A 14,012-nucleotide genomic window follows, 5' to 3' on the forward strand; every position below is an offset into this window, starting at 1 on the left:
ATACCAATTGCGATGCATAAAAATGCCTACTAAATACCGCAGTGTCCGTTGAATACACGGAATAAGTTTATTAATCATTTTTCTTTCAAATAATTCGTGTCAAGCTCTTAATTAACCCTAGATCTCATCGAGTTCCTCGCAATATGCATCACCTGATGAGGTATTGGTGCATTGTGGGTAACTAAAGGTTTCGTGGGTTTCAATTCTCAGACACGGGGTCGGGGCATTCGCAAAAATCGTTCCCTTTCTCGCATTTCGATTCCTCAGCTTAGCTGATAACACGGTTATTTTGGCCAAAATTGACGAATTTGCGTCAACTGCGTCTTCCTCGAAGAGAAAGAAATTGAACAGCTTTTAATAAAAAAATATAGGTATAGAATCGTGCACGGTGCAACACACCGTTTTCAGCGACTTTCGTTGGTACGAAGCATTTGGAAAATTTTCTTTTTTAGGGAAAGGGGGGGGGGGACTCCAGAGCCGAATACCACCTCCTGTATCAAGCTGCCCTGAGGAACTCGACACACGCTTACTTGGCACGTCGGGTTAGAATCTTTTTCACTGGATCGTGACATTTGGTCCCGATACTTGTCGGTGCCCGGTGGATCGCTCCTGCCTTTCACATCAGCACGCGAATGAATGTCATATGGCTCACGAGTCTAATCGAATGAATTACCACTTAGCGATGCAACGGGGTCTTACATCTACAAGTAAGGACCGAACGCTCCTCTTCGCTCCAACTCGCAGCCTTACAACGCAGCTCGCTGTACACGCCATCAACCATAGTTTATTCTTCATAAAATCACACGAGAACCATAAAACCTAGCATTCTGACATAAAACTTAACTCATCCGAAGCGCCATCACCAACTAACAGAAATATCACATATTCTGGCGCGGGCCTGACCTCAAAGCGCGACAGGTACGCATATCATCATATGATGTGCTAGCACATGACGAACAGAACTGTGACGCACTCGTTAACATACATGGAAACACCTCACCAGATCTCAGTCAATCTCAGACAGCTCATGGAATGTAAAAATATATGCATTCGGATTATTCAACGAGCTAATAAAAAAAAAATCAACAAAAACAATGCCATAATAGAGCTTTGAAGTCCAACAGAAAAATGACCGTAAGCAAATCGCGCTCTAAGCCCATAAGTTTCGTGATTTCAGCCAGCGAATGGGGCACGGAGTCATTACTCCAAGATTAGTCCAGAAAAGCCACACCACCAGCAAAACGATAGGACGAATGTTTTGCAACTAGCAAGTGGCAGATTGGCTCGTGTCTCGCTCTAGTTAACCTAGCGCTGGTTAACTACTGTACTGTATGGTTAAATTGTTATTTCTAATAAAAATGATACAATGTAGTTATCTTGCAGCACGGATTCATAGAATCAACGATTAACGAATATCATATTTTAGGTACCAAGTCGGTACGCACAGCAATATTCCCAAGCTACGTGCCCTGAACGAAGCGTCAATATTTCATTTGCATAAAGGATCATAGTGTCCTCTGACACGACAGTGCTAGCGGACTTACGATGTCACTCTGTTAAATAGACTTCGGACGACAGCCGGCACCGACACAACCACGAGCGGAGCCCTGAATGTCACTAAGGCCCTCCCACCGCGAGTTGTGAGAGAGGAGCTGCGCCTCGAGCTCCAACAATGGAGCCGGGGGCAGCTGGAGAGTGTTCCCATACACCAAATAATGGACGGCACAGAAAGGACAGGACCACCACGACAGGGGGACATAGACAGGGTAAAAAATATCCTCAGATGAATGTCTTCCAAGTTCGAACCCGGTAAGATCCAAGGAGATGCATTACGCCTACGGGCGACGCACCCCTTGAAAGCACAAACCCCATCCCAACTAATACCAGTTGCCAAAAATATAACCACATTGACTACCCCGCTCGGACATCACTTGAAAAATGACCTGTAGTCCTTTGAGTGTTTCCGTTTATACGTTTTCTTCATTTTGAAAAGGAAGAAGGCGAGCACCAGGGTGACGAAGCTGAAGACCCAGAGTAGGACGCAGAGACTGATGTCGGAGCCACTGAGCAGACCCGAGGCGGCCGCGCCCTCCGACGACCCGCTGCGGCCCAGCACCCGCGACACCAGCTCCACGCGGTTCCGGGCGCCGGCGGCCGGCAGCGCCTGCGGCACCGGGGCGCAAACAGACGTCAGCGGACACAGGTCAGCCGAGGGGTCATCGAGCACAGATCAGCGCACAGGTCAGCGGGCACAGGTCAGCACACAGATCAGCGGACACAAGTCAGCGTATGGGATACGGTCAGCACCAGCACAAAGTACTGGGAACGGACATATAGCCTGGACTGAGGCATCACAGTCATGTGACGATGATAAGCACACGGGTAGTTGTTTGCTGACAGGTGACGAGCAGCTTACTTGAGCTAGTGCTCAATATTTGCGTTCAAAACTACAAGTAACGATTGTAAAGCGAAACAAAGTCGGGAAACCTACTAAACAAGAGCGTTTCCCTCATACATTCGCAATTAAGCTAAAATTTGAGTTTCTATAAAATTAATGGGAAAATCGGGGGAAAATTGGGATGGATATCAATTATCAAAAAAACATTACATACCAAACCATCTACCGAACCATTGCACCAAGAGCGTTCGTGCACATAATAATACTGGTAAAGGTCGTTACGGAAAGTGAAAAAGGAGAAAGTGACAATGGCAGCGGGAGTGGAAAGTTTCCTCAAATGCGGCCTGTCGATAAAATGACAAAAATTTCAATGCGTTAGGTCGGTGACTTCAAGCATAGGATCTATAATGCGAGCATTTCAAGCTAACTGAGAAAGGCACGTCCACATTCACATGCTCAGGAGCCCGCGGGGTACAACGGCATTCGAAAATTCGAGGCGCCATCTCGGGATACACCCAAGCCGAAACTACAGTGCCTACTGTCCCTTGCCGACCAGGTTTCTGGCAGGACGAGGGTCGGTGTCGGCGGAAACTAACCTCGGTGCCGCCCGCGCCTACAGCTTTACGTGATCTCGGCCGTCCGTTCGACCTTTGAGACCACCCACGCCAGTCTGAGCAGCCACAGCCACTAAAGGTCAACGGAACAAAACTCAGCAGCAGCAAAAATCAATCTAAACCGAAGGTTTGTTGTCAATAGTTAAAACACTATTCTTTAGAATTGTGTTTTTCTATTGAAAAACAAATCTGAGTTCCCTGACAATTTGGCAAAAGCTGCCTTAGATCAGTAACCTTTAAAGCATAACATGTGTTTGATGCACCTAGTGCAAAACGTAAAGAAGGACGAAAAATGGATCCAGACTTTCCCGTGGGTTTCACGCTGATCAATTCTTCGATGTTGTATTGATGAGCGGATGAAACAAGTAACGCGCACATAAAATACCCAACGATGAAGTGCTTCTAATTGCAGTAAAATCAAACCACGCAATTTAATTTACGAGTAGTTGAAAGTATCACCTCTCCAACGAAGCCACAGTTTTCGAAAGGCGGAAATTCACTAGGAATGACCTACTGAACAAATAACTAGTGAGCTACTGCGAGTAGGCCAGCGAAAACTTCACGCCACGTTACCATTGACTTTTCTCTCTGGAAAAGGCCTTAGTTTGATGGAACCAGCGGGAGGTCTAAGGCCATACATAGGGGGAGATCACGAGAACTATCTCCTCAGCAAATCATTTTTCCATTCAAACTGAAGATCGGCAGGATCGGATCGGATATTTCGAAGGCGGAGGTCGTATTGTTCACTGAAGGTAGGAAATGGCGGCGTTGTAGGTACGGACGGTGGATGGTGGACCGGTGGACGTGTGGAGGATCCCGGTGTCATGATCCTTCCCCGGTCCTCCCCGCCGTATTTACCGCCGCCGGCCGGAGTCCCCCGGCCGCCGCCGCCGCCGCCGCCTCGTCCTCCGTCAGGGAGTCCAGCTTCATCGCCTCCTTGCCGTAGAAGCTGTGCAGAAACGAGATGATGATGGGCTCGAAGTAGGTGTCTCCGGAGAAGCAGGCCAAGCACTGCGTCTGGGTGGGGAACTGCACCTTGGGGTGCTGCGGGTCCTCTGTGCCGTCTCCGGCCAGTCGCTTGTTGACGATGTTGTGCGCGCGCCACAGCCAGATCATGGCCTCGTTGGTGTGTGTGACGTTAAACAGACCCTCCCTGGCAGACATCTCCTGGAAGTGCTGGAAACGAAGGGAGACAAACAATGAGCGCAAAGAGAACCACATGGATGGAGCGATACATAGGCGCCACAAACATGTACTGAAGTTAAATGACATTACTGCATAATCATTCGACACTCAAATTAAACCCATGGCATTTGGGTCTTAAAGGCCCCGGGCACACTGAATATCAGCGACGATTGGAGAAGTACGGGCCACGAAATAATCCCGGATAGTAAAGTTATCACAAACAACTGTGAATTAGTCGTTTTTCGATAACGAAGACGCTGATAACAAATTAAAAAGTGGCATTGATTGCAGCTAGCTCACCTGTGAGCAGTGCGCGCAGCTGAAGAAGTGTTTGACGTAGCCGTGTATGGCCGGCAGGATGCTGACGTTGTTGCTCTCCTCCAGCTGGTGCGCCTGCACGGTGGCCGCGTGGAACACTGACCACAGGCCGCACGTGTAGCCCCGGAGGCCCGGCTGGGAGCCCCTGCAGCCATGCCACGGCCGGTGCGGCGGCAGCGGACTCCGCGCCTTCTCCAGGTGACGCTGGATCTCGGCGCCGCCCACCCTCTTCTTGCCTTTAAGGAACATCTTCAGTTCAGAGACGGCCTCTATCACTGACTTCCTGACGGGCAGGTACTTGATAAGCATTTCGACAAAGTTTCTCAGCGCGGACAGGGCCTCCCCGGAGATGTCCTTTTTGCCGGCGACCTCCTGTCGCAGCGCGTACCCCACGGCGTTCTCCAGGTCGACCATGTAGACGGCGTCGCCGGCCGACACGGCCGTGCCCCGGCCCGGCTCGGCGGCCGCCGCCGGCGCCTGGCCGTCCGTCCGTGCCGTCCGCGGGCCGTCCGGCGGCTGCTCGCTGTCGGTAACGCCCAGAGCCCGGCGCAGCGCGTCCGTGAACAGCTTGCGCGGCGGCAGTCCGTCGCGCGACACGAGCTCCGTCTGGGGCTGTCCGTCCCGGAATGTGACCAGCAGCGGTCGGGCCGTCTCTGTGGGCCGCAGTCCGAGCGGCGGCAGCACGGTGCGAGCCACCAGCAGCCGCTGCCGGTGCACGCTCAGGTCGAGCGCCACCTGTCTGCCGACGCTGCTGTTGGCAGAGCCCTCGACCACCAGGGCGTGCAGCGGCTCCGGCGACGACAGAAACTCCGACAGAGAACCGCTGCCGGGGAGTGAGAAAAACGAAATCAATGTCAATTTTTGCCTAAGACGACCCGGTATTTTCCGGCATGCCAACTGTTGGCTCTGCAAATGATACGCTTTTAGCAGCCACCAAGGCAAACAAACGAAAAATGAGCCGTATACCAAGAACGACATCTGCACAGTTTCCTCCACCCTCCTCACCTGAACGGCGCCAGGTTGGGCCAGCCGGGCGGGTGGGTCCTGGCCTGCAGGTCGGTGACGTGGTTCACCAGCAGCTCCAGCATCTCCTCCTGCAGCTTGTGCGACACCTTCTCGCCCATGTCGCCCTCCTTGGCCAGCGGCGCGAACAGCTTCACCCACGGGTAGCCGCCCACGTCGTAGTTCCGGCAGATGGCCAGGTTCTGGGAGCGGGCGCAGTTGATGGCGCCCACCTTCAACACAGAGCCCCAGTCTGGAAAAGGCGACGGACAGGTCAGCGGGGGACAAAATGACGAAAGGAAATACAGAGTTCAATGTTTCCTTATGCGTCAACCTTACTAAAGTTCCTCGCCCAGTTCAACGAGAGTAATGTCATCATATTCGCTTTCCGAGACCTCTGACTACTCACTGGCGGTCTGCTGAGCGATCCTCAGCCATGTGGGCGCATACAGCTGGCAGTGGCCGCACCAGCTGTTGTAGAACTCGACTGCCCAGACGTGGTGCTGGCCGTGCAGCAGTCGCTCGAAGTTGGAGTGGTCCATGTGCACCACGGCGCTGTCCTTGCTGTACAGGTCGACGATATCGTCCTCACCATCTTCGCTGCTGTCGCCGGCAGAGACGAACAGCAGGCCGGCCAGCAGCAGCAGCAGCGAGCTCTTCATCACACCTGGAATAGTGGTAACGATTCACGGTTAGGCCTAGCGTCCAATGTCCAGTGTTTACGGTGTCCACAAGTCGCATTCCAACCAACAAAATGTCCACCATACAGAAACCCACATAGGTAGCTCGGAAAGCCCCGGTAAACCATCTATACGTCTGGTTCTCTAATACGGCGGGAAACTACGATTACCGGTTAGCAGCGCTTCTTTCAGACTGAATCCGTCATGCAACGACGCCGACAGCAAACATCCTAGCACTGATTTTCCACAAACCACCCGCGTCTGCACGCTGGGCCTCTACATGCGTGACTGCAGCGGGGTGTGTTGTGTCCGGCACTGCAAACAAAAACTGGCCGGCGCCGCTGGTCTGTTCCGCCGCTGTGTTATAACCAGAGGTTCAGTCACAGACGACCGAAGGCCGGCCAACGGGGCACCTTGGGACGGCCAGTTTTTCAGCACGGTAGTATAAAGCGTAGGTAGCCGCCCCGCTAGCCGACCCCTCCCCTTCCGGGTGGCCCATCAGCCATCAGGCTGGCAGAGGTGTGGGTGAAACCGGCAGTATTCCACAACATGGCGATAGGGTATACCTAACGTAGAATGTCGTCAATCGCCATTGAAATCTTTTCCTGCAACAACGCTTCTTATAATGGGTGAACAGCCCGGATAACATTTCAGGCATTAATGCGCAAGCGAATTAACACCAACGATGCGTAACTGAATCAAAGTTAAATACCAAATTGAAATGTCTTTTTCCAACATCGTACATTGGATGTGACGATCGAGTTTCACTTCGAGCATCTGGCTGCCAATGTTTCCTAAACATTGACCATGATCAAAGGGATATCCCGTAACGACGAGGCGCCCTCACTACACTAGCCGGATGTTTGCAAGCTGTTTGTTATGACTTTAGGGTGTCACAATCCGATGCAGTGTTCTATTTTTCAGACTTTTTGGTGGCAAATCACACCTAATGGGGAAAATATTTTCATCCCTAAAATATGAATGACCGACTTAACTTTATCTCTGAAAAGAGTTTCATGTAGGGGAGAGTGGGGTAAGATGCCCAGGGTGGGAAAGACGCCCCACCCCCTCTAGCGGCTAAACAAAGAATCGAACCTAGAAATTAATGTTCTTAGCGTAAAGCGGAAGCCTGCCTTGTTAACTGCACAAAAATTTGCGAAGCTCAGTTGGGCAACGGCTGACTGGTGATTGCATGTTTTTTATCTGCTGCTTTCAAAAAATATTTTGGTGTCACAACATTGTAAATATCAAAGAAGGTAGATACTTTCAGCGTCCCTTGCTATAGTCGTGATACATTAACATGCGTGTACTGTGTCCCAAACAGTTTGTTTCAGGGTGTAGTTTTATGGCTAACAAATTGTACTGATTTAATGTTACTTCGGTACATTGGGGTAAGATGCCCCCTGTCCTGATGGGGAAAGACGCCCCCCTAAATCCGTAGGCTGTCCTTCAAGCAGCCCGTCAAATCATTATTACATACTTGTGATGAGAGACAAAAGCCGATCTGGGACTATTGAGAGTCCGGTACGGTCGGGTGCTCCCCATGCCGGTCTCTCGGCCCACAGGGGCACACAGCGACTTTTTGGGCGGCATCTGACTCTGAGAGCCCTCACGACGGCCTCTGTGGGCCCCATTATTGTCTCCAGGGCCCCTCACGACATCCTTTGAGGGCTCCCACGTCGTTGACTCCACGGGCCGCGCTGGCATCTGAGGTCCCCACGATGGGCTCGAGGGCCCTCAAGCATCATAAAGACCTATAAGGGCCCCACAGTGATCTCCGAACGCCACCACGGAGGCTTGTTTGGCCGCGCTGGACTATGATGGCCCTAACGATGACATCTGAAGCCCCTTACGACTACTTTTGAGTGCCCTTACGATGATGTTTGGTGTCTACTGCAGGCTTGAAGGGACTACTGATTCGCTCAGGCGATTCACGTGCCCATTTATGTCACTTATAGTGCAGGGGGGCATCTTCCCCAACGCCAGGGGGCGTCTTTCCCACCCTGTGGGGTAAGATGCCCCCTTTCACTTCTTCAGGAAAATGCTTAATAGCAAAAAAAGTTATCATATTTCAGGCACGAAAGTGTGATACTTTTGGAGAAAAATGATGTCGGCTTCCGTTGAAACTCCAAGTTCTTGCTTTCCTATCGTCATTTTCGAATAATATATGACATAGCAAAACCCTGGGCATCTTTCCCCACTCTCCCCTATTCCCAACAGCCAGTTCACATGTCACTTGACAGTTGATGCACCCACATCCTTTTGTTCCACACCCTGTCAAGATCCTGACATGAAATCCTGGTTTATCAGTTGGCATACAAATTGGCATTACACCATTTTGCAAAAATACTTCAGTTATTTACTTTCTTTTTCCTCATCCTAGGATTTTTTTCTTCATCGGCACACCCAACCAATATCCAATTTTAGAACACTGATCCGATGCCCCAATTAACCCAATACACGGTGGAGTGCAAAACCACGACCAACTCAACTCGTTGAGCAGCCACAAATCAAAGGAATCATAGAAGCAAAGTTCGGTGTCAACCAACGATGCCGTAAACTCGTAACAACCATGAAGCGGGTTGATATGTCCTATCAGCGTTCGGTACAGACCGCATGACGCAACCGAACACCTGCAGACTGCAAATGGGAGAGGAAATACTGTACCGCTTTTTCGGGTTCGTTAAAGAGTTTTTTTCAAGTCACGGCGACAGTAGCTTACGCCTTTGATTGCCAACGATTCAGTTAGCGTGCATTATTACTAGCCACTAACCCAACGCAAATAGTCACCAAACTCGACAGAATTTTAAAATATGGTTTAAAAGTAAACACTGTTAACTGCAGTCTTGTAAGGTATAACAGCGCTCCAGGTGACACACAATATACGTTGCCCATTCCAGAGCATTCACTGTGAGGTACTGCACTACCGAAAAGGATACGTCGGAAGCCTGCCACATCTGTTTCCGACGCACTGGTCCTGCCGGTAATGACTCGGCTGAATCGACCCGAGTAATGTGTGGCACAGCACATCAGCCACCGAGCACACGCGTACCGAGATAGGGACCTGTTCGCAGGTGTCAGATGTCTCACCAGCTGCCGCGCACCAGCCGAGTCGCACCACCACCTCAGTGCCACTGCACCGCCGAACTTTTCAGGATCGAGCCGCTCACGTCAGCAATCAGCGCAGGCGCTTTACGGGACCGGTCGACACCCCGGCTGGAAATTTTACTACGTCAATCAGCTCACCCGCTATCCGCACCGCCACAACTCGCCTCGTTTCTAGTCTTGTGCAATCTGACACGGCGCAGCAGACGCGGCTGGTTACAGATCCACCAGCCGGACGGGGCTCGGCTGATCTGCACTATACGGCTGCCGGGTCTGCACTGCGGGGCGCTCAGCGCCGGTCAGCGGAACCGTCAGCGGCGGGCGGTGGGGGCGGGCGGGCGGCACCCGTCGACCCGCTCCCCTCCCCTCCCAGCGACCCCCGGCGCGGCCGTCCGGCACTGACGAAGCCGTGCGATAGTCCGGCAGCCCATAACCTGCCCCTCCCCCCCCCCACTCCAACCCGACACCTCTACCGACGGCGACAACGCTGACGACCGACAGTCGCTCGGTTTTAAATGTCAGCACGCGCCACAGTCACCCCCCCCCCCCTCCGCCCACAAATGGACCAGCTGAGTGACAACACATAAAGGTCGCCGTCACACACAAGAACAAACGCAGCGATAAGAGCAGGAAAATTGGACACGTATTGCCCGGACAAAGGAGACAAAACTTTCTCGACCGCAAACTAAGCACAGGCAGCGTTGTTTCCTGGCCAGGCCCTCGTCAATAATGTTCACTGGCTGGGCATTGGGGCTTGGGCAACTACGGGCAGCGCGTCATCAGGCATCCTTGACCGAGAGGGGATCGTGGGTTTATAATTACATGCCTCATATTTCATATTCTCCCCTTTTTCGTTGCGGCGGCGGTGTGAGCTGGAGCTCCATCCTGCTGAAAAATGGCCTGCGACATGTCGGGCAGAAGTTTGACAGCTTTTGGAGGCCCATCCTCCGCCCGTCGCCTCATCGCCGATGTCGTCGTCCCCTCAGCACTTACTCCACGTAGAAATCCTACGTGACGGTTTTGCCGCGGGGCACGATGATGTGGAGGTCTGAGAGGCCACGGAAGCTCATCATGCCCCGGACTATCACCTCGGTCAGCTGCTTTACGGTGTGGGAGATGGGCACTTCTGAGCTGGTACTGGCCGACGCGGTCGTTTTGGCAGTTCGGCGGGAGAGCCCTGTTCAAGTGCTCTGCGGCCGCCGCGGCTCCCGCGGCCGGGAGGCGGAGCCTAATTTCGGTTAGGTTGAACACCCTCGCGGCTGAGGCCGCTGCGGCCGGCGACGAGAATGGCACCGTTGTTTTGAATGGAGATGCTGATCAAAATTGTGTGCGTAATTGCTTTATAATGGCTTCATTACTTCAATTAGTACCTTTTTGAAGCAATTATTCCTTAACAACATAATAAAATCAACCGAAACAAAGAGCGAAATCCGCAATGTTTTGTCTCACGCGCGCAGTTTATGTCGAAGTTTCCCTGCGGTCGCTCCCGAGCGACCGCGGGAGCCGCAGGAAGAGCTACGCATTACCCAGAATGCTGCTCTCGCCTGATTGGCCGCCAGCTAAGCTCCGCCTCTTTGGCCGCGGGAGCCGCGGCGGCCGCAGACACTTGAACAGGGCCCAGTTGAGGCGACCTCTCGCCAAGTCCAGCCTTTTCTGTTGCTGGGCTGCTGTCGCCTGTCAGTCTTGGCTGCCTGAGCAGTTTCAGCTGCTTCAGCTGCAGGCAGTGCCGCAAAAAGCGATGCACAGCCGATGCATACAGGGCCCATGAACAGCCCTTAGGTTTTTTTTTTTGCTTGTATTGTACCTGATTTTTTTAGCATTAAATAATTGCATGAACAATTTTCGGCATAAATAAGCCTGGCGTCCCAGGAAAATGCCAGATAACATCGTAGGTTGTAGGTATGTCAGTTTGTAGGCCAGACTGGAAAACATCCATACACTACGCCGGTCGCCCGTGAGATCCTGTTGCGCCGAAATTAGGCGCAAGCGATTTTGCGCCGAAATTTCTGCGTGATTTGCGTCAACAATTAGGTGCTTATTTGTGCGAAAATTAAGCCCTTTCATATAAAGCACATGTGCACATCTACTGATCAAGGCTATCTCAACCAGACAGAGTGTTTCGGGGCCTTGTACGCTCTCCCATGTTTGAGCGTCCGAATGAGTTTTTTATCCCGCGCCCTGCTGGGGGGGGGGGGTGTTTGAACACCCCCCCTTGTGGTTTTTCGCAAATATCTCAAAAACGGCGGCGCGGAGCGCCGCCGTTTTTGGTACACCTTATCATACATCAATTCTACACATGTTGTGAAAATTTCAGACCAAGGTCATTCAAGGTCAGGTCACCAGGTCACTTGAAGTGACCTCACCTCATAAAAACTTTCAATGTCTGTCATAGCTACACCGAGTGACCGATCGCTTTGAAACTTTCAGCGATTGCTAAGAGCAATAGCATGTACAAAATGTATATCTCAGAATTTTGATATCGATGACCTAAGGTCAGGCCAATTTTGCGACCTCCCCATTATAAGTCAATGGGAGAAAATTGAAATGCGCCTCTTTTGGATGAAAGACATTATAAACACTCCCAAACACCGAATTACAAGTGGTTTAGACACACTGAACTTGAAAATGGTGTCCGTGACCCTTGTTTATGCCCTGAGGTCATCTTAGGTCACGAATGGTATCTAACAGTTTTTCGCAAATAACTTTTGATAGAGGCATGCTAGAGCGATGAAAACGCCTTAGATGTGTTCAGCTCGACGATACGGATCGACTGATATGCAACATGACCCTTTCCGGTCAGGTCATGACCTTGACCTGAGGTCAAATTTTCAAGTTGACCTTTCAAGGTCAAGTCATAGTTCATTCGATGCGTCTTGACGAGAGGAACACGATGCCGGTAAAAGTAAGCTTGTACAAGGCTTGGGTCAAAAGTTATTGCAGAAAAACTGTTTTCGAAAAATCGGCTATTTTTGCAGTTTTTGCCCCCTGCAGGCAAAACCGTTGACGTTAGGTCAAATCTGAGAGAATTACTCAGAAAGGGCGTTAATAGGGCTATCGAATGCGCTTTTCCGCGGCGCTGTAGCTCTATTGGTTCCCGAGTTATGCGTTGGCTTCTTGGAAATTTTCGACATTCGACCTGGAAATTGGCGAAATTTTGCCTTCAATGACCTCTGGTGACCTGACCTTTGACCTGACCAAAAAATTGACCGAAGTGATTTCGTCATTATTTTTGACGCTCTTTCGAACGCCGCCTTCCGTGTATCGCTACGTGGCCCAGGAGCCGAGTTACAAGGGGGGGTGTTCAAACACCCCCCCCCCCCAGCAGGGCGTGGAAATCCAGGACCCCCAGCAGGGCGCGGGTTATTTCCACGTAAACCGAATACCTCGGCGGGAGCCAGCGAGGGCCGGGCAGCGGAGCAGCACGTGCTCCGGAACATCAGCCTCTTCTCGGCTCACGGTGCAGAGCGCCGCGCCGTACTGGAGCGAGCGGCCCCGGTGGCCCGCCCTCATCTGGTGCACCAAAATGGCATCCTCTCGGTCCTCTCCGGGGATAGGCAGCGGCGGCGTGCTCCCGAGGAGTGGCTTGAATAGTGATTCTGAGCAGTTGTCGCGCCATTGATGCGAGGCCGCACAATGAACCGCCCTGGTCAGCGATCGGGCGTTCGAGGGCAGGGCGGCCGCCTGTTTTGCCAGGTTGTTGTTGTTGTCGTTCCGGCCGTCGGGCCCGGTGGGCCCACATGGGGGGCCCGTGAGGGCCCCAGCCCCCCTCGGGGGCGACACTTGCGACGCCCGCGCAGGGAGGGCAGCAGGCCCCCGGGCGGGTTCCGGCGGACTCAGACGCCGGGTAGGGCCGGAGAACCCAGCACCCCGCCAGAGTGTCCAGCGCCGTGGGCGCTCTATAGTCGGCCCAGGCGCCGCAGGAACTCGATAACCCGGCATGGGTCAGCGAAGACCTCCCGCAGGACGACCTGTTTTGCCAGGTCGTCCGCGCTCTCATTCCCCTCGATACCGCAGTGGGCAGGAACCCACTGCTATTGCTTAACGACGCTTGGCGACGTTCAACAAGGCATCCATACATACAGAGAAGTATCTCTACGCCGAAGGTTGAGGCCTCACCTGGGCGGCCGTTCCTCCGCTGAGTAGACTCAGGGCGGCTCGCCAGTTCGAGCACGCGACGACCGGGGCAGGGACGTCTCGTCCCGAAACCCCTCCAGAGCCGGCCGCAGGGCGAATCTGCTGCTAGATTGACCAGCGTACCGCATAAATTCGGTGACCGTCTTTCGACAAAAAATTATGCGATCGCCCTGCGCCGAAAAAATTGTCCGCCGTCATGCGCTGAATTCGGCGCATGCGAAGTTACGCCAGACGTGCGCTGAAATTTTCGTCGCAATACCGCCACTACGCTGGACATATTCGGCATAACGTGTATTTCTTCCAGCCTGGTTTGTAGGGTGGGTTGTAGGTTCGTAGCTTTGTAGGTTGTAGGTTTGTAGGTTGTAGGTAAGATGAGGTCAGGTCAGGTTAGGTTTGTTTTGGTCTATATATCTCTGTCACCCCAACCTGGAATCTTCCTGGGACGCCAGGCTTGCTAAAACGATAATACCCAATTTTCTAGGGTGATACATGGACAATATGGTGTGGTTTTTCAATATTAAGCCTAAGGTGTAAAAGAGGGATTTGACCAAATTTGTCCTGCAATCCATCACAATT

The 14,012-nt window shown here is 52.3% G+C and overlaps 1 protein-coding gene across 1 annotated transcript; it reads right to left on the reverse strand.

Moving 5' to 3' along the window:
• Positions 1-762: 762 nt before the first annotated feature.
• LOC122387133 (sulfhydryl oxidase 2-like) lies at positions 763-9,269 on the reverse strand. The gene is made up of 6 exons (XM_043377028.1): positions 9,250-9,269; positions 5,927-6,184; positions 5,521-5,770; positions 4,498-5,338; positions 3,871-4,188; positions 763-2,164 (listed from the first exon to the last, which is right to left on the reverse strand). Exons 2-6 carry the CDS (start codon positions 6,177-6,179, stop codon positions 1,928-1,930), a joined length of 1,899 nt encoding a protein of 632 aa, XP_043232963.1. The 5' UTR covers positions 6,180-6,184; positions 9,250-9,269; the 3' UTR covers positions 763-1,927.
• Between the last annotated feature and the right edge of the window lie 4,743 nt (positions 9,270-14,012).

Source organism: Amphibalanus amphitrite, unplaced genomic scaffold, assembly GCF_019059575.1.
Source record: "Amphibalanus amphitrite isolate SeventyFive unplaced genomic scaffold, NRLGWU_Aamphi_draft 000274F_arrow, whole genome shotgun sequence".
NCBI lineage: Eukaryota > Metazoa > Arthropoda > Thecostraca > Balanomorpha > Balanidae > Amphibalanus > Amphibalanus amphitrite.